This window comes from Silurus aristotelis, assembly GCF_946808225.1.
Source record: "Silurus aristotelis genome assembly, chromosome: 4".
Lineage (NCBI taxonomy): Eukaryota > Metazoa > Chordata > Actinopteri > Siluriformes > Siluridae > Silurus > Silurus aristotelis.
The window spans coordinates 6,842,056-6,867,158 of NC_139577.1; the positions used below are offsets into that span (position 1 = coordinate 6,842,056).

At 38.4% G+C, this 25,103-nt stretch overlaps 3 protein-coding genes across 8 annotated transcripts; all 3 read right to left on the reverse strand.

The window, feature by feature from the left end:
* Window positions 1-42: 42 nt before the first annotated feature.
* On the reverse strand, window positions 43-6,461 carry iqcc (IQ motif containing C). 2 transcript variants are annotated; one of them, XM_083540612.1, is made up of 5 exons: window positions 6,197-6,461; window positions 5,898-6,041; window positions 4,796-5,084; window positions 2,065-2,189; window positions 43-359 (listed from the first exon to the last, which is right to left on the reverse strand). In XM_083540612.1, exons 1-5 carry the CDS (start codon window positions 6,236-6,238, stop codon window positions 324-326), a joined length of 636 nt encoding a protein of 211 aa, XP_083396738.1. In that variant the 5' UTR covers window positions 6,239-6,461; the 3' UTR covers window positions 43-323. The 2 variants fall into 2 exon arrangements, with proteins under 2 accessions (XP_083396738.1, XP_083396737.1); XM_083540611.1 differs by having other exon boundaries at window positions 4,808-5,084; window positions 6,197-6,362.
* A 1,154-nt stretch (window positions 6,462-7,615) lies between these two features.
* Window positions 7,616-15,108, reverse strand: ccdc28b (coiled-coil domain containing 28B). 5 transcript variants are annotated; one of them, XR_014533455.1, is made up of 7 exons: window positions 14,877-15,108; window positions 12,695-12,988; window positions 11,777-11,952; window positions 11,510-11,664; window positions 10,405-10,598; window positions 9,574-9,815; window positions 7,616-9,288 (listed from the first exon to the last, which is right to left on the reverse strand). XR_014533455.1 is itself a non-coding variant. In XM_083540638.1 (6 exons), exons 2-6 carry the CDS (start codon window positions 12,928-12,930, stop codon window positions 9,238-9,240), a joined length of 645 nt encoding a protein of 214 aa, XP_083396764.1. In that variant the 5' UTR covers window positions 12,931-12,988; window positions 14,877-15,068; the 3' UTR covers window positions 7,616-9,237. The 5 variants fall into 5 exon arrangements, 2 of the variants coding, with proteins under 2 accessions (XP_083396764.1, XP_083396765.1); XR_014533456.1 differs by having other exon boundaries at window positions 9,574-10,598; window positions 14,877-15,068; XM_083540638.1 differs by lacking the exon at window positions 9,574-9,815 and having other exon boundaries at window positions 7,616-9,292; window positions 10,576-10,598; window positions 14,877-15,068.
* Window positions 15,109-15,984: 876 nt separating this feature from the next.
* tmem39b (transmembrane protein 39B) lies at window positions 15,985-24,323 on the reverse strand. The gene is made up of 9 exons (XM_083540489.1): window positions 24,178-24,323; window positions 22,050-22,221; window positions 21,721-21,940; window positions 21,147-21,230; window positions 20,670-20,818; window positions 18,986-19,316; window positions 17,546-17,733; window positions 17,270-17,390; window positions 15,985-16,375 (listed from the first exon to the last, which is right to left on the reverse strand). The coding sequence occupies exons 2-9, from the start codon at window positions 22,178-22,180 to the stop codon at window positions 16,145-16,147; spliced, it is 1,455 nt and encodes a 484-aa protein (XP_083396615.1). The 5' UTR covers window positions 22,181-22,221; window positions 24,178-24,323; the 3' UTR covers window positions 15,985-16,144.
* Window positions 24,324-25,103: the final 780 nt, after the last annotated feature.

Below are 25,103 nucleotides of genomic sequence, written 5' to 3' on the forward strand. Positions count from 1 at the left end.
TTAATTCCTCAGAAAAAAACCTACGATTCTCACTACACAATATTTGCTTTAAATAAATACAGTTTATTACAAAAAAAATAAAAAATAATCAACAGGCACAGATGTACAGTCAGATTTACAGGGTATAAAATGTACTCTTAAGTTCTTTATGTATTGCTTCCTTCGATGTTTTTTTCCATTCGCAGCAGAAATAATTAGAAGGTGACAGGAAGAAAAAGAAGTTCAAAAAGGAGGTCACATTCATGTTCAATTAAACCTTCACTTGTGAAGCCACTAAATACTCAAGTGTCCACTTTTCCCCCACACTTCCAGGTCCTTAGTCACTATGACGTTTCCATCTTCTGTTTCAAGGTCAGATACTGAAATACAAACACACAAAGAAAACAAACAAGGACAACGTGAGTCACCATAAGACAATCAGTGTACAGTGATTTAAAAAACAAACTGTCTGATTTAGTATTTAGTAATAGATTTATACAGTTAAAGTGATTTCTGCATTTGGTCAGCAATGCAGATCAGAGTGTTAGATGATTACGTGTGTCATTTCTATAATCTATAAACAGGTCCTTTACAGGGACTTGTAAAACCAACATTCAGAAAGGAAGGAAGGAAGGAAGGAAGGAAGAAAGAAAGAAAGAAAGAAAGAAAGAAAGAAAGAAAGAAAGAAAGAAAGAAAGAAAGAAAGAAAGAAAGAAAGAAAGAAAGAAAGAAAGAAAGAAAGAAAGAAAGAAAGAAAGAAAAGAAAAAATTAAATAAAATAAAACAGAAAGAAAGTAAAAAGAATGGACAAAAGAAAAGAAAGGACAGAGAGAACAAACAAAAAATAAAGAAATAAAGAATTGAAGAACAAAAAAAGAAAAGAAAATTTAATAAAAAGAAAGAAAGAAAGAACCAACAAACAAAAAAAGGAAGAAAAAAGTTTTTGCCTGTCACATATACAGAGTGAAAATCTTGACTTCATCTTTGCATTTCCCAATAACGTTAGGAAGCTAATTTCAGAGCTCAGGATCAGTCATCTCAAGGCCCTCTGTAAGCATTTAGAGGGTTTAAGGGCCCTGCTCAAGGGCCCAAGAGTGGCAGCTTGGCAAAACTGAGGTTTGAACGATTGACCTGCTGTTCTGTAACCCAGGGCCTTAACCACTGAGCCAGAACCACTGCCCCGTCCCTCAAAAAAACATTTATAATTGTTGCGTTTCTTTAACATTAATGGAAGGAGTCTCCAGCGCTAAAACACTGTCGATATAAAGCTGTCCGTTTCAGTTTTCTTTTACCATGACATGACTTATTAAAACTTCAGGAGAGAAACAAAGGGATGTTGGTAATAAAACAAGTGTTTACAGCTGCTATAACATAAGTGAAAACAGAAACTAAGCATTTTGTTTGTTCACCTTTTGTGCAACTTATTTACATTAAAGCTCTTGCCATTTTTAATACTGGAGTACATTTGCAACCATCATATGAGACCCTTTTTGGCATGGATACATCCATAGTTTAGTTGAGACTCTGATGAATTATTTATACTTTACATTTAAGTAGAATAAATCAGCACTTTTCCCCACCTCTGGTTATAACATTAGTATAACTCCAAAAGTAAATGCTTCTCCTGTTTCTTGCTTTCAGTGGAAAAAGTTACCCTGCACTTGATGGGCAGCTGTGACATTTATTTATATTCCAGAGCGTAATGATAGAGAGAGGCTGTAAAGGCTGACCCGAACGTTATGCTGCCTCCCACAGTGTAATTTAGCTTTTTATGACCGAAGGCGGGGCTCTCCTTTGGCCACTGCAATAGACACCACAGCTTCAGGTTCCATCACGTATTGCTCTTTGAATAACAAACTGGTGCAAACTGCTCACACTCCAGACAAGTTGGAGATTATTGTCATTTTTGTGATTTTGCAGAGTGATACACAAGATTTCGAATAGACATTTCTTTTGCGTTAGAAATTCACTGGATCGTCACTACTGAAATATTTCGAAGGGAGTAATATTACATAAAGCAACATTTCAGTATATATCAAATAAAATGCTTAATTATAAAAGGAACATTTCATCTCCAATGCATACTTTCTTCCTGCTGGCGATGGCCTGTTGGATCCACAGCAGCTCCATGGCCAGAGTGTTTCTGTGCTGCTTCAGAGCTTCAGGAGTGTGTGGTACATTTTTTGACAGGATGAGCATCAGTGGAGGAGCTGCCAAAGACAACACACACATGGATTCTTACAGTTGTGCACTATAAAACTAGTGTAGATTTTATACTGTATTTCATATGTGCTGTAAGGTAGTTTTGCTAGTATGTACAGTGTGCAAGTAGACTAGAGTATGAAAATGTGCAAATATCTTAGTGTGCAACTTTGGAGGTATGCTAGTATGCAAGAACTGCACCAGTATGCAAATGTACAATGCGTACAATGTGTAGACTGGTGCAGTAGTATACAACTATGCAAATATGGTGGTATGGTGTGCAAGAACTGCGCACACACTGCACACATAAGATGCTATTATGGAGATGAGGTACGAAAGTCGTACCCTAGTATGCAAGTACGTTATTAGTATGAAAAGCAGTGTACATTAGTGAACACAAAAGTGTCATTATATATAATAAGTATATATATATACAGTGGGTACGGAAAGTATTCAGACCCCCTTAAATTTTTCACTCTTTTTTATTTTGCAGCCATTTGCTAAAATCATTTAAGTTCATTTCTTTTCCTCATGAATGTACACACAGCTCCCCATATTGACAGAAAAACACAGAATTGTTGACACTGTTGCAGATTTATTAAAAAAGAAAAACTGAAATATCACATGGTCCTAAGTATTCAGACCCTTTGCTCAGTATTTAGTAGAAGCCCCCTTTTGATCTAATACAGCCAGGAGTCTTTTTGGGAGGGCTGCAACAAGTTTTTCACACCTGGATTCAGGGATCCTCTGCCATTCCTCCTTGCAGATCTTTTCCAGTTCTGTCAAGTTGGACGGTAAACGTTGGTGGACAGCTATTTTTAGGTCTCTCCAGAGATGCTCAATCGGGTTTAAGTCAGGGCTCTGGCTGGGCCATTCAAGAACAGTCACGGAGTTGTTGTGAAGCCACTCCATCGTTATTTTAGCTGTGTGCTTAGGGTCATTGTCTTGTTGGAAGGTAAACCTTCAGCCCAGTCTGAGGTCCAGAGCACTCTGGAGAAGGTTTTCGTCCAGGATATCCCTGTGCTTGGCCGCATTCATCTTTTCCTTGATTGCAACCAGTCGTCCTGTCCCTGCAGCTGAAAAACACCCCCACAGCATGATGCTGCCACCACCATGCTTCATTGTTGAGACTATACTGGACAGGTGATGAGCAGTGCCTGGTTTTCTCCACACATACCGCTTAGAATTAAGGCCAAAAAGTTCTATCTTGGTCTCATCAGACCAGAGAATCTTATTTCTCACCATCTTGGAGAACTCCATGCGGGTTTTCATGTGTCCTGCACTGAGGAGAGGCTTCCGTCGGGCCACTCTGCTATAAAGCCCCACTGGTGAAGGGCTGCAGTGATGGTTGACTTTCTACAACTTTCTCCCATCTCCCGACTGCATCTCTGGAGCTCAGCCACAGTGATCTTTGGGTTCTTCTTTATCTCTCTCACCAAGGCTCTTCTCCCCCGATAGCTCAGTTTGGCCGGACGGCCAGCTCTAGGAATGGTTCTGGTTGTCCCAAACATCTTCCATTTGAGGATTATGGAGGCCACTGTGCTCTTAGGAACCTTAAGTGCAGCAAAAAAATTTTTGGAACCTTGGCCAGATCTGTGCCTTGCCACAATTCTGTCTCTGAGCTCTTCAGGCAGTTCCTTTGACCTTAATGATTCTCATTTGCTCTGACATGCATTGTGATCTGAAAGGTCTTATATAAACATGTGTGTGGCTTTCCCAATCAAGTCCAATCAGTATAATCAAAAATTTCTGGACTCAAATGAAGGTGTAGAACCATCTCAAGGATGATCAGAAGAAATGGAGAGCACCTGAGTTAAATATTTGAGTGTCACAGCAAAGGGTCTGAATACTTAGGACCATGTGATATTTCAGTTTTTCTTTTTTAATAAATCTGCAAAAAGGTCAACAATTCTGTGTTTTTCTGTCAGTATGGGGAGCTGTGTGTACATTCATGAGGAAAAGAAATGAACTTAAATGATTTTAGCAAATGGCTGCAATATAACAAAAAGTGAAAAATTTAAGGGGGTCTGAATACTTTCCGTACCCACTGTATGTATATATATATATATATATATATATATATATATATATATATATATATATATATATATATATAAAGAACATAAATAAATAAATAAATATATAAATATATAAAGTATAAAATATACATACATATATTATATATAATAATATGATGGCATGCAAATCCGCTTCATATTAGTGTGCAAGTGTTATACTTTGCAAGCATGCTATTCTGGAGGTAAAGTCAATGTAATTTGTTACTGTACTTGAGTAGCTTTTTTGTGTATGTTTACTTTACTTTTCTATTTAGGGAGACTTTTACTTCACTACATTTCAAAGTCAAATCTCTTACTTTTTACCTAACTATTAACATACAGTTCATCATTCATCAGTCACATTTTGAGAGGAATAAATGATGGAAGAAACTCAATAAAAGAAGTTGTGGCCTTGTTTGCGTGAATTATTTTTTGAAGAAGTTGAAAAGAAGAACGAGTCCTTCACTTTCAAGTGCCTTCTCTGCCTGCCTCGGCCCTGTACGAGTTCTTCTTACAAGAATTCTTCATTCATTTACTACTTATGCTGGGATACTAACACAAACTCATACCATGCTGTAGTGCGCTCATTCTCAGAGCCAGAGTAGTCGTGTCAGTTACATCGTCGCTCTGCAAGCCCTCCTGCTGAGTATCGCCCCCTGCTGGAGCACACGTCTCTCTCTGGTCTCTCTCCAGGCCGCAACTTCCAACCTCATCCCTCTCGGGAACCAGGACCTCCGAGTGAAGGCAAGGTGCCTCATCCTGCATCTTCGCTTTCTCCATGTTCTCGGGACATTCCTGGATCTGGTTCTTTGGGCGAGGATATCTGAAAAAGGCGCTTTCTGTGTCCTGATGACATAAATATGACAAAGTTCTGATTTATGTCCAGGTAACACTGTTTTCAGTCTTTGTACTTTATTTGCTTTACTGAAGTGTTAAGGAGCCAAATACAATTACAGTTTTTCTCAGCTGCTTTGGAGCGTTTCTTAAATCATCCTTTACAAATTACTAAGTGAATTCCTCAAAACAATTTGTACAAAGAGCACCACCTATAGGATTTCTTTCAAAATCCTGTACTTTTTTTTTTTTTAATCCTATCCTCCAACTCTCAAAAGTAATTTGTGTTAATAAACATCTCATTTTCATCAGAATGACGAGACCTTTTGGCATTGTTTACAAACAAGATCCTCAAAATGTTTCGACGTGTTGTGAGTATGACGCCGCACAGTTTTAGTATTTTCTGATGTAAACTTCAGTTTGGATTACAATGATTAAAAATGCTTAAGGATGAATTGAAATGACTTATGTAATGAACTGCTGCCTGTATGATTTGGGGGTTAAAACTATTCAGGGAGGAACCAGTATAGTATGTTTGGATCAACATGACAAACAATTGATATTGTAGGAAACAGCAGACAATTGTACACAATCAAATTATTGTGCCAAAGCAATCAATTTATTCAAAGCAACAAGAAAATGCTTTTATGCTTTGATAGAACCCTTCCATAGTTATTCAGTCATCAGAGTCTTGGTGGTTAATCATTGCAGAACTTTGGGAAATTGTGAACATTTAATTTTTGGCCAGTTTAGTTTACTTAGAACAAGCCCCGCCCCTTTCCCCTTAAATGGCAGCACTGTGAAATGATAGTAAATGAACCTTACAGCATCAGTGAAGTGGGGTTTGGGTAGAAACTGCCCTCTCCAGCTCAGGTGCTCCAAACCTCCCTCCAATTCCTTCACTATGTCCTCATATTCAGCCTGAACACACTTCAGGTCTCTCCTCATCAAATATCCTCGACATCGCGCCTGAAACACACAAACCAGCAGCATTGTGCAGAATCAGGCAACAAACCGGAAGTACACTCTCGCTAATCTACCTCTATTATTAAACATAGCTAAACTATACCTACCAACACTAACATTACTCACATTATTGTACCTCACACTAACTATATACGTACCTGAAAGTATATCATATTATTTATCCATTCCTGTTTACTCATTATACTTATTATTATTCAAACATTCCTCAAAGTTTTTTTTAATTATGCCGTTGCAAGCGATTTTCCAGGCTCGATCTCAAATAGCGTCAAATCTGACATATAGTGTACTGCCATACAGCCAACAGAAGCAGAATTAAATTCCCTAGATAGTGTACTCGTGAAGGTTGGTTGTAGCTATTTGAGATTCGACTTCACCTAGCAACAAAATCCCGTTCATTTCTTCGCTTTGTGCAACTGTTGGATTAGTCTTGTAGTTTTTGCGCCCCCTAGAGAAGCGGAGAGAAGTTGCTCGTTGCCTCTTAAAATTCAATCCTTTGCTCAACTTGAGATTTTTTATTATTATTATTATTATTATTATTATTATTATTATTAAACGTGTATAAAAAAACATTCTACTATAAATTAAGCTCTTAAAATAGTGTAACACCAAGTTTACATCAGGTGACTGTTTGCAATACAATATTCCTAAATATTTACTGCAGTAGTAAACACTTCATTATTAAGATTTCTGACTGTAGCTGTTTGTTTATAGTAAAATTAATAAATTAAAATAAACAGTCACAGCTACACAAAGTCACCCGGCTACGTTGAGCTAGTTTAAAAGTTTAATTTCTGGGAACATTTTTTTGTTTTTTTATCCTTTTTTAATCTAATGTCAGTTTCTGGTTGTTCTTGCAAAGTATTGGTTTTTTTGCTTCAATTTAACTATAAAAGATTGTCTCATGCAGTCTCCTCAGAACAGTGGATGTTGAAATATATCTGGCACTTGAAAGACGCATTTAGGTGAACTGACGGTTTCTGAGGCTGGAATTCTAATAAACTTATCCTCTGCAGCAGAGGTAGCACTTGGTCTTTTTTTTCTGGGACAGTCCTCACGAGAGCTTGTTTCATAATAGCGTTTGATGGTTTTGGAGACTGCACTTGGGGGACATTCAAAGTTCTTGAGATTTTTTAGATTGACGTTTCTTGCCACAATATGGATGTGTACAGTAGATGAAGTATAGCACTTATAAGGCTATTGACTCTGTATTTAGCCTTTCCTTTACACAAGACAATTAATGGTGTAAAGCATTAATAAGTCAAGAAGTGTCACAAATGAACAAAGAAGGCACCTGTGAACTGAAAACCATTCCAGGTGACTGACTCGTAAATTTAATGAGGGAATGGAATATGTGTGCAAAGATATCAAAGCTTAATGATTCTACTTTGAACAATCTAAAACATTCTGGGTTTTTAAACGTTTTTAAATCCATGTGTGTTCTTTCATAGTTTGGATTTCTTCAGTATTAATGTGAAATGTTGAAAAAAATAAAAAGGAAGGAAAAACACTGATACTGACTGGTACTGTATAGCAACGTTCCAAGAGAAAACATAGCGTTTATGTAATAAAATGAAATTTATTTTTCTTTTTAAAATGTAATCTACATCACATTTTGCTAAAAAAACAACTGAATGACACACGTTTTAACAGCAATGATGACAGAATCATCATTTGACCCTTAGCAAAACATATACACCTTAAACAACGTAGTGAATTAAAGACCAGGAGCCATATAATGTATAAATGACAAAAATAATAAATGAATTAATAAACGTAATGGAGAACTCAGGCAGGCTAACAGATCATCTAATTAACAACTGAATAATTACTACAATTTCTGTAAATAACTGTTAGAAAAAAAGACTTTTTTATGCCTTGTGTGTTCACTAGCAATAACGTCTCTATCTGCCTGCATTAGTAAAATAGTGCTTAGTTTTCTCAGCCTGACTGATAACCTACTGCATGCTTTTAATATTCAGTCTTCCATCTAAATCTTTGTATACATTTCAGTTTAAAGAAACAATCTCAGAAAAAGGTACACGTTCCCTTTGACACAAATGAGGTGTATCACTCACACTGTTGAATGAGGTGTTTAAAAGCTAGTCATTTTAGTTTATCTCAGACTTTTTTAAACTAGAAATAATAAATACACCTCTAACGTTTTTGTTATCGGTATTATTGACTGCTACAATTCAAACTTCCAAATATTAGCAGCCTGCGAGCGGAGTGAGCCCCTGAGCAAGGCCCTTAACTCTCACCTGCTCAGGTGTATACGTGAAAAGTCGAATCTGCCACATGCTGTAAATGTAGAGTATTTAGTTACGCAGTAAACATTGCTTCACGTTTCTAGAATTAAAAGACGCGACACAAACCGTATATCAGGCAAGTGCACGGCAAAAAAGGATTTAAGATGAGAGAATTTGTTAGCCATCAAGAGAAACTAGCATACGTCATGTAGCAAACGTGTTTCCACTGATTTGGTGGCGAGTAAAGGATTGTGCAATGTTAATTTTATTTAACTGTGGGATGAACTTTTCCTTTCAAATCTTTAACTCCATTTCTAAAAATAAAATCTCTTCTGTGCTACAAATTGATGAGTCACCGTCTCAAATAGTCCTGAGCAAATCTTTAGCTAGTGGTTATTGTAAAGCTGTGCTAACCTAGCAGTTACGGCTCTGTGCTAGCCCCCAGAAGGTTGTGAGTTCACATGACACTGCTGTGGACTTGTATTGGGTCCTGAATCGATTGTTAGTCAAAAAACAAAAAGTAATGCCTACTGAAATAAATGGTTTAATGTGGATATAAAAGGCATCCTGATATGCAACAGGATTCAAATTTCCCTCATATATTTCTATGGTTTCTAACTGAACACACCAAAAATCCTGTTTTTGGTGGAGCCATCTTGTCATTCCTTTCATTGGAATATTCACCAAGCAAACACGCATGAAAACGTAACCAGAAATGGTCCTTTAAAGAGCAAATCAGAGGGTGTCTGTGAAGAAAACAAGTGAGGACTAGCTAGCAGTTTTTGAGCTTGGTGCCATTGGTGCCATTGTTTTTATACAGTCTTTTTTTGTGGTCCACTTCTTCACTGTAGTTTTAGCTTAGCTGACTGAGACATAGCAGTGGAATCAGCAGCTCCATGATGAAAGCACGTTGCTATAGTTTGCTTTCCGTCTCATGGATCAGAGGCCTTGGGCAAGTCCTGATTCTCTGCCAGGTGTAACTTCTGTCTGGAGAAAGTGCATTAAGGATTCACATTATGGCACAAGCTCAAATTTCAAATCTTCTATATTGCGCTTTCAGACCCACTTAAAGCTAAAAGTGCTTTATGGATTCTGGGAGGTTTTTATCTTTAGCATCTTTTTATGCTGTTATAAGTTCATAAAAATGTTTTATAGTTTGAAATGTAATCGGAGTATAATGTATAGTAATACAAACGTTCCAGAAGAGATAAAGCGTATAAAAGTAAGTATTACATATATACATTAAACAGGCATAACTTTATGAGCACCTGCCTAATATTGTGTTGGTCCCCTTTTGCTGCCAAAACACTTCTGACACATCCAGCATTAACAGCATTAACTTCTTCAGCAGTTTAAGCTACAGGAGCTCGTCTGCTGGATCACACAGGACCGGCCTTTGCTCCCCACGAGCTTCAATGAGCCTTGGCTGCCAATGAACCTGTTGCCGGTTCACCACTGTTTATTCCTTTGACCACTTTTGATAGAGACTGACCAATGCAGATGGAACACCCTAGAAGAGCTGCAGTTTTGGAGATTCTCTGACCAAGTCTGCAAGCCATCACAATTTGGCCGTGGTCAAACTCAATCAAATTCTTATGTTTGCCTGCTTTTCCTGCTTCTAACACATCAACTTTGAGGACAAAATTTTCACTTGCTGCCTAATATATCCCACCCACTAAAAGGTGCCATAATAAAAAGATGATCAGTGTTATTCACTTCACTGGTCATAATGTTATAATGCCATAATGGTATGCCTGATCGGTGTATATTTTTAAATAAATATTCAACATTTAGTATAAATTTTGCCGATTTAAATACAAGATCTATGCCACACACATTATCATTTTCGTCCTCTTCGATTTACATACAGCAAATTAATACAAAATATGTCTGAAAGTCATACTGCCTCCACTCTCTGCACTAGTGGTATAGGAAGAAGGCTTTGGAGGAATTGCTTAATTTGGCTTCATCATTCCTACAGCAAAACAGCTGATTTTACCATTAATTCTTACTAATATTACTATTCCTACAATGCATATTGAACTGTGTTAAATGCTAGATTTTTGGTCTGAAACCAGCTTTTTTTTTTTTAAAACAACCTCTTTATGTTTTATGGTGCTGATGTGAAACAGTCTGATGGAAAGCATTGGAGAGGGTTTAGATCACCTGGCAGGGATCCTTTTTAAATCTGTGAAGGCAGCAGGAAGCATTTAGACAAACAGAAAAAGCAATGAGGTAACAGGCAGTAATTCAGTTTGCATGAAGGATACATGGAGCTACTGAGCTCTTCCAGCTGTGGGGAGAGAGAGAAATGAAAGAGAAATGAAAGAGAAAGAGAGAGAGAGAGAGAGAGAGAGAGAGAGAGAGAGAGAGAGAGAGAGAGAGAGAGAGAGAGAGAGAGAGAGAGAGAGAGAGAGAGAGAGAGAGAGAGAGAGAGAGAGAGAGAGAGAAAATAGTTTATTTCCAATAAAACATCCTTTCCTAAACATCCTTACTATGTTTTCTCAGCACAAATTACCTCAAACAGACCAAAGCAAAAATCGGCTCTTATAAATAGCTGATAAAAAAATAAAAACCTCTGTATCACAGTGTGACATTTGACAGTGACAGATTAATAAGTGCATCAGATAAAGACATGCTTTTTTTGCACTTACTGAATCATATACAAGTATTAAGAATAGTATGCGGTTTCAATAGGCTTTAATGATTATTCCTCACAGGCTGAGCCCAGATTAAATCTTAGCTACATGTCAATAAGGACTGGGCTTAGAACAGACTGTGTTGGATAACAAGCAATATCAGATTTACAGTACGATGAATATCAGAACAGCTTTGTACAGTAACAGTAGACCTGTGAATAGAGAAAGTTTCTGCTTAAATCATGAGTTTTCTTCATTTAATTCTCTTGTGAATAGTCAAATTCAGTTCCACTTTAATTCTAAAACCTGATGAAAATCTAGATAAAAAGAAAAAAGTTTCAACAATAAGCAAGGGTTTTGAAAAATGGTATAATTTTTTTTCCGTGTTGTATAAGATGTTTGTGCACACCCACACTGAGCTGAATGTATGTAAATGCATGCAAAAGCAGTGCTTTGTAGGATGAAGTAAGGACATTTTTGTCACAGGGTTACAACATTGTGTGTGTGTGTGTGTGTGTGTGTGTGTGTGTGTGTGTGTGTGTGTGTGTGTGTGTGTGTGTGTTACATTTGAGAGCAGGTGCTCCAGGTTGCGGTCTGAAGCGCTTTTCCTCTGGTCCTCAGAAAGCTCCTCGACATGGCTGTCAAGGCTGAAATGAAGGCGAGCCAGTTTCTCCTGCATCTCCCTCACATGCTCGAGCTGCTCAAATGAGCACACCTTACCTGAGGAGAAAGAGAGACACAGAGATATACACCCCTTCACATAAATGCAAATGTGCTTCCTAAGTAAACAAATGACCTTCAGAGAAAAGGCCTACATATGCTTTTTTGATACCAAAGGCCTGCAGTTTTCCTGAGTGGAAGTCGTTGAGTAGGTTGAGGAGTCCTCCCTCCATCTCTCTCACATCTGAGACGTCAGTAAGGAAGGAGTGCTGCAGAGGAGAGGAGGACGGGGCGACCCGGCTGGGGCCGGCCGGCTGAGGTGCTCGGGGTTTCTCTCTGTGAGGCCGACTGTAACACGTCATACCCGAAACCATCAGAAAATCAGGGTTCAGTGTAATTACACACAGTGTTATTACAGGATTAGAGATAGTGGTGGAATGAAATTCTACACTCAAAGTCTATTGACCTTCTGTTCTCAGAGCAGTGTTTATTTATAAAGCTATAAAACCATTCTCAAAAAAAAAATCACAGATGTAAATCATAGCTCTGCTATAAAACCTGCACAACACACTCGCTTATGGTTGACAAAGGGCTCCAAACACTGACGATAACCTTCAGAAAAAACCTTGACGACATTTTTTAAGTAAATATTTTATTTTAAATGGTTATAATATTTACTGATCATTTTTATTGTATCATGATCATGATATAATTTCATATATTGTTTTAATAATACTAAGATATAAGGTTTTTTCATTATTTGGCCAATTATTTGGATTAAATTCCCAATTATTGCATCTTCATATTGCTAATAAATACTTTAAGATAATTCAAATAGAAATAAATACTACAGTTTGTAGAAAAGTATACATTTTCGGCCTGAAAATAATTCATACTGCACGCACTACACTAAATCCTAAACTCTAATGCAGGAACATACGTAAACAAAATACATTGCAACACGATATTAAAAAAAAATGAAAGTAAATGTCTGCGAACGTGCCTGCAGTTCAGGTCTTTTCTAAAGATATGGATTATTCACTGGTTTAGAAACCTCCATGGCACTGGATCCGGTGGACTTTTTACAAACCTTGTAGGCTTGGGTGGAAGCACGGGGACAGTGAGAACTTCTTTGGTTGTCCCCATGGCTCCAACAGATCTTTTGTACTTGCCCCGGGGTTTAGGGGACGGTGGCTGAGGCAGACCCAGAGAGAAGGTGGCGCTCTTGCTGGCCGGGAGGACGGAAAGTTTGCGTGGGTTTACTGGCGGAGGTGGTGGTTGCGGAAGGGACACTTTGGGACTCCTCTTCTTTCTCTTGTCCTCCATTGTTCAGCCTTTTTTTTTTCTTAGAAAGTGCAGATGGGATGTTTATCCTACCAAGTCCCTTAGAGACAAAAAACAAAGTTGACAAGTTAGCCAAAATAATCCAACTCTTATATAATTTTAAATAAACTATAAGTGGAACAGTACCACCAATATGTTTGTGATTTATTCAACATGTCAGTCTGATTAATCAATCAATCAATCAAACTTGGAAGTGTAACAAATAGCTGCAATCATTGGGAGATATTAGTTGCTGATTTCATGCCATCTCCCATTTAATTTGACTTGAAAAGACTGTAAATAATCCCAGGTTAGAAATTAAACAAATTTCACAATATGATTAAACAGTAAAACAGTATGAAGGCAGCCATCTTGGACAATCGGATATAATCTACGACGTGGTATGAAAAAGTTCAGAGACTGCTGTTTTTTTTATATTATTTATCTACATTTACACACTATAACACTCCCAGCGATCCTGCCACAACGGGACTGTATCCTGAGAGCCTTCTTTTCAAAACGTGTAAAACATTAATTGCTGTATCTTCACAATGGAGTCAAAACAAGACATCTGATCTTTCATCTTCGGGAAGAGGGCGAAGTTTGCGGAACCAAATCTGACAAGTAGCGTGGGTGCGAAAGTGAGATTACGTTGTTTCTTGCTAGAATCTTACATGTGAAGAGAGCTCTGTGACAGGGTACGCACGTGGTCAGAATAGCAGACGCGGTAACGGTGCACAGGACGATGTCTTTTGACACACTGACTTTGAAAGCCGGTGCTCAGTGTGACTGTGCGTGCAGCCTTGTGCTGCCATCTGTGGGCGTGTTACAAAATAAGTCTCAAAACCTTTTGTTACCATCGCTTTTTTGTTGTGACGCACTGCCAGGCCATGCAAGAGATTTCCATTACTAGTCAGCTATATTCGCTCCAATATAACAGGGTAAAATCAAGAAAATGTGTAAATTGCCGAACTTTTATTCATGCAGGAACACAAACCATTACGTGGCACATTACAGAACATTACACTGAGCCATACTGGTCAGCGGCGCATCTCAGAAAGACTGCTATTGATCTCTAATGATCGGTCTGCACATTAACTTGATTCTACATGTATGTTTTCAGCATGAAGCAAAGATCTCCTGCATGCTCCCACACCACTTAAGCCATCAGCTCATCACCACAGAGAGGTCAAATGATGGAAAGATGAATCGTAATTACTTGCTTGTTTACTTGCTCGAAGGCATGCTCGGACTTGTCCCTGATCCTTGTCCTATATTTAACGCCCAGCTCTCATCACAGGGTCACAATGTGCACTATTTATAGACTCTCCAGGTCTCTGTGGGACTATAAAGTGTCGAATATCCATCCCGCAGAAACCCGGCCATCTCTGACACACCTGAACCGCCTCCTCCTGAAGATACAGCAGGTGTGAGAGCACAAAAGCTGATTCATGGAGATAAAGTGGATGTGTTATGTTGTCCAGGTCCTTCAGGTGTACCAGAAGGTCCATCAGGTGTACCTTCTGTGGCTCTGTCTTGTAATATTGAGATCATTTACATTAAATAAAGCTTACTAATGCACTAATGAGCTGCAGAACACCATCTAAGCACTGATGACACGTGCAATTTAGGTAAAGGTACAAAAATGTTAAAATATATATTCTTTTGTTTTGTTTTAGTTTTAACTCAAAATGATCAGCCAATCAGGATCATCCAAATAACACCATCATGTTGTGCACTTATTTATTGCATACATTACATACTCCTTGACTATATTACGATCCTGAAAGCTGGTTATCATAGAAACTCATGTTCTACCTCGTGTGCACGCGCAAACAGATTTTCCTTGTCTTTTTAAAGCCATCCATCCATTTTTTTTTTTTTAGCAGCATGGAGAAAGGGATTTGCGGGATTTGCTCTTAATGTATGGCACCAATCGCTAAACTCACCCTCTCCTCTCACCGAAACACTGCGATCAGCACATCCCTGTCTTCCATATCAGTTTTCTTTTTTTCAGAAAATCCTAAACAAAATAAACACATATAAAATATCTACATGAACTGGATTTCCGTTCACTGCCGCTTCTCGCGCAAGAGCAACAATAAATAAAAGGTCGCAGTCGGGAGCGCGCTTTCTCTCTTAAAGGGACCGCATGGCTTTTTTTTTTTTTTGTTTTCTCCCGGGTCACGCGCATCATCAGTAACCACGCGCAATCTCACTTCTCCGCTGCAGCGCAGTTGGCTGCCGGTCCGTTCCACGCATGCGTACACTGAACACCTTAAAACTTAAGTCTCAGCATTTTCTCATGTCCTTGTGCTCCAAAGTTCACCTTTGATGACCTGTGAATTCGTGGCCAGGTGGTAATAAGAGATCAATACATCATAGCATGGCCTCAGAAAATACAAGATATCTGAAAAAGTTTGCTTGCAAGAGTGACGCAGTTCAAACTTAAGTGACCCGAGATCATGAGATTTCTGGTGTGTCCAGGATGCTACAAAGCATCAGTAGTGGAATAATTCATCGCCTGATTTGTGGAATGCTACTTGCATCACACACTGATAATAAGTGGTGGCTCTGGGTTTCTGATAGTAAGGTTGGAGTTTCAAGCCCCAGTAGAACCAAGCTGGGGCTCTTAAGTAAGGCCTCTGACCCTTTGTGCTCCAGAGGCAAAGTATCATGGCTGACCTGAGCTTCCTAACATATAAAGCTTTGTTTCTAAAAGTAACCATGGCAAAAGGTAGTAGGAAATCCTTCTTGCAACTTGTAGTATTCATAACTTGCAGCATGTGTAAAAATTGCATTCACATCAGTGCTACTGCAAAGTCACCAGTAAGCCTACATATGTATCAAAAACCAAAAATAACATGCAATTTATTACTGTTTATAACCTTCAAAAAAGGGGGAAAGCAAATTTCTGAACACTTAATTGCTTTCTTGGTTAATTAAGGATGCATAAACATTTGCACTCAATTGTGTATGGAGATCAGTCTCATGTACCTGTGTAATTTTCACTTGAAATGTTGCACAACCAGCACAAGAATCAGAGACTCAGACAAGTGAAGGAATACAAAAATATTTTCTATTTTATTTCCATGGCAGGTCAAAACATAAACAGTGACCAAAAACAAATTTATAGAAAAAAAAATAATAATAAAAAAGCTCAGGTACATGCTTTTTCTTTCTTTCTGTTCTTAGACGCAGTTGTGATGGCGAGCGTCTAGCTGACTTTGTGGTCTGATGAACTGGAATATGAGTAGGCTTTTCCCAACACGATTCTGTCTCTGAGCAGCTTGAAGAAGGCATAGTAGTTACTAAAGAGGATCAAAGCTAACGATATTGTCTGGTACCATTTCTCTGAACACATCAGAGAGTAAAGCTGATAGAAGATCATCGCTCCTTCCAGGATAATGAGGATGTTTAATATTCTAAGTGGCCTGTTGAAGAAAAACTGTAAGAGAGAGAGAGAGAGAGAGAGAGAGAGAGAGAGAGAGAGAGAGAGAGCGAGAGAGAGAGAGAGAGAGAGAGAGAGAAAGAGAGAGAGAGAGATTGTGTTGAGAGTTCTGAAGCAACTAGAAGAGTAGAAAACAGGAGTGGATGAAGTACACAAACTTAAGTTAAAGTAGAGAGACACTGTAAAATATTACACTCCAGTAAATGTGCTTCCTTTTAACTTTCACTTGAAAAAAAAGTATAAAAGTATTTGCTTTCAATTGTACTTAAGTATTCAAAGTACAACGATTTATTATGGCTACAATTTTCCTTTCATTGTTTTGTCAAAAGACACTTCACTTAACTCCGTTTATGTGAAAACACTAATGTTACTCTCAGCACACCAATCTATTAATAGAATGATATTAATGAGTCAAACACTGATATCTATTAAAATTAACTACTTAAAAAAATTTAATGAAAACTACTCTTTTTTTTTTTTTTTTTAGCACGAAAATAAGGCCATGAGTGTTGTGGCAAGTTGCAGTCAGTAGTTTCTTCCTTCATTTATTCCTCTCAAAATGTTCTGCTTGCTTTTTAACTAATGCTGAACTGTATGTTGTTGATGAGTAGATACCACCAAGCAAAACATGTTCAAAACAGAGCGTGTGCTCTACCCTGATTGGTGGCTGCGTGCTTGACCAGTTAAGTTTTTATCCACTTATAAATAAAAAGGAACAACTGATTTTGCAAAATGTATTTGAGTAAAAAAATAAGATATTTGACTTTAAAATATAGTGAAGTCAAAGTCTCCCCAAATGGAAATACTTTAATAAATTATAGATACACAAAAAAGCTACTTAATTACAATTTACATTTACATTAAATTTGTTATGTGTGTGTGAAAACTTACATAAAATCGATAATGTGAGACGTCTGAAGGCACTGCTACATTATAATGGCCCATTGCCTTATACACGTTTTTATTGAGTTTCACCAACACCCCCTGTGGCCACATAAACTCTTCTGTCCACCTGAAAGCACACAAAATAAAAATAAAATCTGGTTTAATGATTCATCAGAAAACTGAGACTAAGAATGCTGTCTGAGATCCTGCTCCTGAAACGACTAGCACACATCCTACATCCTGACCCCTGTATGAGATGAGCCCTGACACTATGAAACGTACGTGTGCTGCAGGACATTGGAGCAAAGCGAGGGGTCCACTTTGTGCCAGCAGCCCAGGTGGGCAGCGGCTTTGTGCAGCAGGTCGCAGTAGCGTGGGGGCAGCAGATGGCGCATCAGGATCACTGACGTGCTCACGAACACGAGGAGGAAGAGCTCGCATGACCAGCGCTTATCCACGTACTGAGTGCTCTACAATGCACACACACACACACACACACACACACACACACACACACACACACACACACACACACACACACACACACACACACAATGAAATAAAAATTATAACTACTAGTTACACAACAATCTTTCTGAGTAACTTCTCCATTCATCCATCTAACTGATTCTTCCAGAAATCCACTCATATGTTCATCAAACGGTCACTTTCTGCATATACCATTATACCATCCATCCATCCATCCTCCTGTCAATACTACAGATTTATGCACACACCCATCCATCCATTCAATTTCTTTTCATCCACCCATCCAGATATCCATCATTCCACTCACACAACCAAAAACATAATCCTTCCACCCTTCTATTTAAACCAGAGGCCCCCAAACATGCTAAGGGCTGAAAATGGCCCACTCCCACATTTGAAACAACCCTCTGAACAATACATATTTAGAAATATATGTTTTACTCATATAATAACTGTATTTGATAATAAAGATTGTCTTTCAAACTTCAATTTCTATTAGTTATTAATACAGGTTAAGGCACCAATAGTTGATTGCGGGAATTATCAACTATGGGCAAAAATCATACCGATAGATTTTTCGTCTTCTGGTCCTCTGTCATTACGAGAGCAGCTTCTAGAGGCGAATCGCTGACACAACGTGTGGTTTGTTTTTACAAGTTATATTTATTATTGATTAATTATATTTATTAATTTTTATAAGTGAGTACTTTTTTCATATAAAAGTTCAGTACTATTTTACATGGAGTGAGAAGTTTGTTTTTTATCCAGTATCTATTTCAAAAGCTTTCAGTTGATTGATCAGTTATCAGCAGGTAAGATCCAATCTGGCTATTGGTAAAATCCCTCGAACTCTAGTTATCAACATAGACTAATTATTTGTTAGATTCACCCACCAACCGTATGAAAAGAATGTATTATGATATTAATAATGCTCTTTTAATAGGATATATATCTCTTGAAAAGTAATGTTTATTTGAATGTATGGTGCATAACAAAATAATAATAATAATAATAAACTCATTTAGCATTAGGAGGCATAATAAATACTTCAAGTAACTCTTCAAGTAACTTGAAGCCTCTTGAATAACTATTTCATTCTATCTATCATCTATAACCTTTTACTCTCTACTGGAGAAAATATAAATGTATTAAGAATATTTTTCTGTAATCTCTATGTAGTACATTAAAAAAAAATCACAAATTTCTCATGTACTGACAATCCAGCACACTCACCTTGACGAACCAGACGGGCACGAAGGCCACATAGTAGGCACTGAGCATGGAGCTGACCAGCACCTCCTTCATCCTCTTATTAAAGTCCATCTTGAGGAACTCGACCTCTTTGCGAATGAGGTCAGGTGAGAGGCAGCAGGCGTGTGTAGGCATGGGCTGGATGCCGTACAGCTGGCTTGTGTGCTGCTTCCACGTCTCTTTCAGGACAGAAAGGTAGTCCCGCCCCACGGACACGCCCATGCCCAGCCCTGTATCTCTGGAGCCAACAGAGGTGATGGGCGGAAGACGCACATCAGTGTTCGGTCTGAGAATAGGGATATACATCCCAAAACTGGAAGAGAGAAACGATAGAGACAAACAGACAGACATACAGAATGAGAGATGCATCATTGAGTTAGATTGCATAATACTACAGCCTGAGTCTTTAAGCCCCTGCTTGTGCGTGTGTTTGTGTATATATACTGAACAAAATTATAAATGCAACACTTTTCATTTTTCATGAGCTGAACTCAAAGATCTAAGACTTTTTCTATGCACACAAAAGCCCTATTTTTTTCAAATAATGTTCACAAATCTGTCTAAATCTGTGTTAGTGAGCACTTCTCCTTTGCCGAGATAATCCATCCACCTCACAGGTGTGGCACATCAAGATGCTGATTAGACAGCATGATTATTGCACAGGTGTGCCTTAGTCTGGCCACAATAAAAGACCACTCAAAAATTTGCAATGCCACAGATTTTGCAATGTCACAAGTTTTGAGGGAGCATGCAATTGGCATGCTGACTGCAGGAATGTCCACCAGAGCTGTTGCCCGTGAATTTAATGTTCATTTCTCTATGATAAGCTGACTCCAAAGGCATTTCATAGAATTTGGCAGTACATCCAACCAGCCTCCAAACCGCAGACCATGTGTAACCACACCAGCCCAGGACCTCCACTTCCAGCATCTTCACCTCCAAGACTGTCTAAGACCAGCCACCCGAACAGCTGCTGCAACAATCGGTTTGCATAAGCAAAGAATTTCTGCTCAAACTGTCAGAAGGTGTCTCAGGAAAGCTCATCTGCATGCTCGTCATCCTCATCGGGCGTATACGACAGCGTGTTCCAGTTCCTGCCAATATTCAGCAACTTGGCACAGCCATTGAGGTGGAGTGGACCAACATTCCACAGGCCACAATCAACAACCTGATGCGTAGGAGATGTGTTGCACTGCGTGAGGCAAATGGTGGCCACATCAGATACTGACTTAATACTGCACATTTTAGAATGGCCTTTTATTGTGGCCAGCCTAAGGCACACCTGTGCAATAATCATGTTATTTAATCAGCATCTTAATATGCCACACCTAAAGAGAAGTGCTCACTAACACAGATTTAGACAGATTTGTGACCAATACTTGAGAGAAATAGGCCTTTTGTGTACGTAGAAAAAGCCTTAGATCTTTGAGTTCAGCTCATGAAAAATGGGGGCAAAAACAAGTGTGTTGCGTTTATAATTTTGTTCAGTGTAAAATATATATATATATATATATATATATATATATATATATATATATATATATATATATATATATATATATGCATGTGTGTGCGCGTGTGTGTGTGTGTGTGTGTGCGCTAATGTAATAGCTGTGTAATAGCTACATAATACTACAATAACAGGATCTCTAGTGTAAGCTCTCACGGGTAGCAGAGGAACAGGAGGCTGAGCACAGAGTACGTCCTAAAGAGGTGGATGAGTGAACGACACAGACTCCAGCCTGTGAGTGTCAAGACGACAAAGCGAGCAGTCACCAGAAAGACGGAGTGAGAAAATTTCCCGCTCTGAGATGCCTAGAGAAGAGAGAGAGAGAGAGAGAGAGAGAGAGAGAGAGAGAGAGAGAGAGAGAGAGAGAGAGAGAGAGAGAGAGAACAATTGAGTTACATTGAACAAAATATAGAGAAAAATAGGATGAATGAGAATGTTGTAAAATGTTTGAAAATGTATTAGAAAAATATTGTTTTAGTAAAAGAAAGAGCAAATGAGATTGAGAGTGTAAAAGAGAAAGCAAACGAGTGTTTGATCATTTGTTCCTCATTTTTTTTTATAGGTTAAAAGTCATGGCTCAGCTTTCAGACTGCTGTGTAAAAGAAAAAACAAGCATGAGAGACCGCTTGTTACCTCTTTAACAATGGCAGCGATGAGCCGGCGTGACAACACGATGATAGTGAACACCAGCATGTTATAGTCAATCAGGTGAAAGTTCTGTAAAAAAGTAGGGGAAAAAAGTCAGTTATCTTTGGCATCTCTTCTACCATGATATCATCTTGTCAAAATGTGATTTATGAAAGCTGATTAAAAAAAAAACTAAAAAAAAAATCAAGAGGGACGAGAACTTAGGCCACACCTCCTCCATCACCAAGAATAACAAGCAGAGAAGCCACACCTATTCCTTCACCAAGAGTGAAAACAAAGGCCACACCTCCTCTTTCACCGACACACAAGCCATGGCTACTGCACCACCAGGACTATTAAGCACTGAGGTCACACTTCCTACTTCAATAGATCTGATAAGCACTAGCAAGCCACACCTCCTTCTTTACCAAAACTGACAAGCACAAAGACCACACCCATTTTTTTAGTGTGACAAATCAGATTTTTCAGATACGAATCGCAACTTGTTTTCCATGTACAATTTTAAAATCATACAACCAAAAAAATTCCACACTCTCTCACCAAAGGTCGAAGGACTCACCAGTGATGTGTGTGAGGGTGGGTGTGAGGGTGGGTACCACCACACCGTCTTGTAGATATTAACATAGTGCACAAATAAAGCAATTAGGTGGCAGAAGAGAAGGTGCAGCTCAAACATCACATTGCGATCCACAGAGAGCTCGGGGATCTTGCAGTGTTTCAGTGGGACAACCGTCTGTGTAGCGAGAGGAGGGCTGCTGATCCCCGTTCCTGAACTGTTCCTGCAGATCAAAACACACACATTCATGTGCCAACGTTATCCTAAAATCACAAACCATGCTAAACAGTTAGAAGAGAAGGCATCAGATGTGTTACACACGAGAATCTTACCTCGTCCGTGACCTTACGCCTGTCACAGGGGAGCTGGTGGAGTGGTTGCCGTTGTTCGCGGATCCAGCCTCATTGCTCAGCGGAGAACGACAGTACGTCGTCCGGCTCGCTCCTCTTCTTCCTCCTGCCATTCCAAACACTCCAACCAACCTCTCTCTTTCTCAGGTGTGAGCTGGACCAAGATGAAGCACATCAGCAGCACATAGACATCACATAAGCGTTGAAAAAAGTCCAAATTATGACCCGCAACAATTGAATTGAACATTTGAAAGGTTCCTTCCTTGTAAAAAAAAATAACTAGCACAAGTAACAGTGTAAGAAATTATTTTTATTAAATATATTAAAAAAATTAATAAAACGTGACCACAACACTGGCTTCTGTTTGGATCTGCTTCCTGTCAGTCATTTTACAGATACAATGGGCCACTGTAAATACAGCTATAGAACTGACCTTCATGCCTCATACAAACGTCAAACCCATGTAACTGTTAGAGAGACCTAATCCTGGAGATATCTTACCCACTCAGTACGGTTGTGCATCTCAGTAACTGTGTCTGATGCATATCCAATCATTTAAATATATTGAAGATACACCTATTAAGATGTAGTGTGATCCGAATTGGATTTGATTCAACATAATGCGATTCAATAAAAGAAATAATAAAAAAATCAATGATTTTATGCAATTCAATATGGTACAGATAGTTCAAGTCAGAAAAGGTTAAATCTTAAATCCTCTTCTGTCTCCAGGAAGATGCAGCTCTAACTTGGCCATGTAAATCAATATCCTATGTGACTCCCAGGACAGCCTCTGTCTCCGTAGTGTAGTGATACATCATATTCACGTAGCAGCAGTGGTGCTGAGAGAACGTGCTTGAGAAACAGTCTAGCGAAGAGAAATGAATCTACATATCAAATATTGGTCACAAATTATTGGACCCTTTCTAAATAATTAAAGAATAGAGCATCAATATATAAAAATGTATAAATAGTTTTTACCAATGCAAATATGTACAAACAGGTGCATCAAGATACAAATCCCAACTTGTTTTCCATGCGCCAAATGCGTTAACGTTTAAGCCGATGCACTGTTGCGAATCAGTGAATCTTACCATCCCTGATACACATTATTTAGTTAGTTCTGCAATATACTCCTCACAAGCGATCAACAAACATGTCTGAGACACGATGTGGTCATTATGATTGTGAGAATCTCGGTTAATGTTCCCGTTGTCCGAGGTGTCCGACATTGCAGATTATACCATAACCTGTGTCGACCGGCTTATATAAACTTCCAAACACTGTTTTGAAATGTTTGTTTGTGCATCCTAATGGTGCCTGAGCTTCTTCAAAAAACATTCTCTGATCACAGGACGTGTTTAGACATGCAATAATCTCCAGGAATATTCAAATTGAGACTATTTTACAAGGTGAATGGTTAGAGGTTTTGGGATTTCTCAGACAGGTCTTACAGAGCCTGAATATGCGGTTGTTCTTGATGATAATCAAAATATATACACTTCTGCTGATTATACTACTGCAAAACAAAATAAAAACATCTGGTCTGGTCCTGATGTCTGTGATGCATGTGCAAACAGCATTACGTCATTTGGAAGATTATTTCCATAGTAATGTATGTGATATGTTCCAAGATTATGAACATCCTGAGCATGTGAAGGTGAAACACTGCTTAGGGATAATTATAGGGAAGGGCACGGATTGAAAGCACGCTTTTATCTTGTGAAGCTCAACAGCATGTTTACAGTGATTTCTGCATGACATAAGACAAGTCCAGGGCGGCTCTTTACATCCGGGTGAGAGTTGGATAGCTTGGTGGTGTTATTAGCATGAATAGCATGATTAGCATGATTAGCGTGATTCTTCAGTACAAGACTGATGCGGAAGTAAACTCAGAACGAGCGTGTTTGCACAGAGTAATAAAAGGTCTGCACTGTGCACTCCTTATGCAACTGTGTCTAATATATGTATAAACATTGTTATACATTTTATTTCCATTCAGTAAAGTAGCTACAAAGAACAGAGGCCTAACGTTCGCGCGCTCTCAAGTTCACAAGTCAATAATTAAAAAAATATTCGAAAACAAAAATATGCAGCAGAAAAGCCTTACCGAAAGATTAGACTTTATTCTTGATAAGTTTTATCCGCTGCTGTTTGTTTAATTGAAGTGACAGAACGGACCTGTGGCGCTGAACGCGTTCATGTTGATGTTCATTTTGGAGACTGCTGAACGAAGGGGGCGCGGAAGGCGCGTGCACGAGGTGTGGAGGCGGGGGCGTGACTTAAAGGCGCATAGCGCAACAAAATAAATCCAGAATCAGATATGGTTGGATTTGTGGTTTGTTATATTATGTTGTGATTGGTTTCTCAGCAGTATCTCTCAGATCGGGGTCTCACAAAATAACCACAGGAGGAAGACAAGTGTGTTTTTCATATGAACCCAGGTTGCTTGCACGAGTCTGTCCAATCATGCTCAGTTTACAACAGTGGAGTCAAACTCAATCAGAGAGGAGGCTAAAATTGCATACTTGAGTTTAACACGTCTAGTTTACAACATGATGTCTGAACACAGCAGCAGAAAAGACATGCTATCTAATAATTTCAAAGGTTTCTGCAACAGAAACAGAAAACACAGTTAATACAGCCATTATTTTTTTTAGTTTTGCAATTAGGGAATTGTTTTATGTCTTAAAGGAGGATCACTGACACGCATGCTAAATATATGAGGCTTAACACGGCAAGCATTAGCATGCAAACTTTTTGGAATTAAAAGGATCTGAACTTGAATTTTCATTTACTACAGAGTTGAAAACAGATGAAAACAGAAAGCCTATAGTTTTCTCAAGAAACGAAAGAAGAAAAACACAGACATGACCTATTCATATATATATATATATATATATATATATATATATATATACACACACACACATATAATATAATTATTATTACTCTTATTATTATTGATCATTCTAATAATAATAATAATTTTTTTTTATTCTATTTGTGAATATAATAATTTTACTATTTCAATTG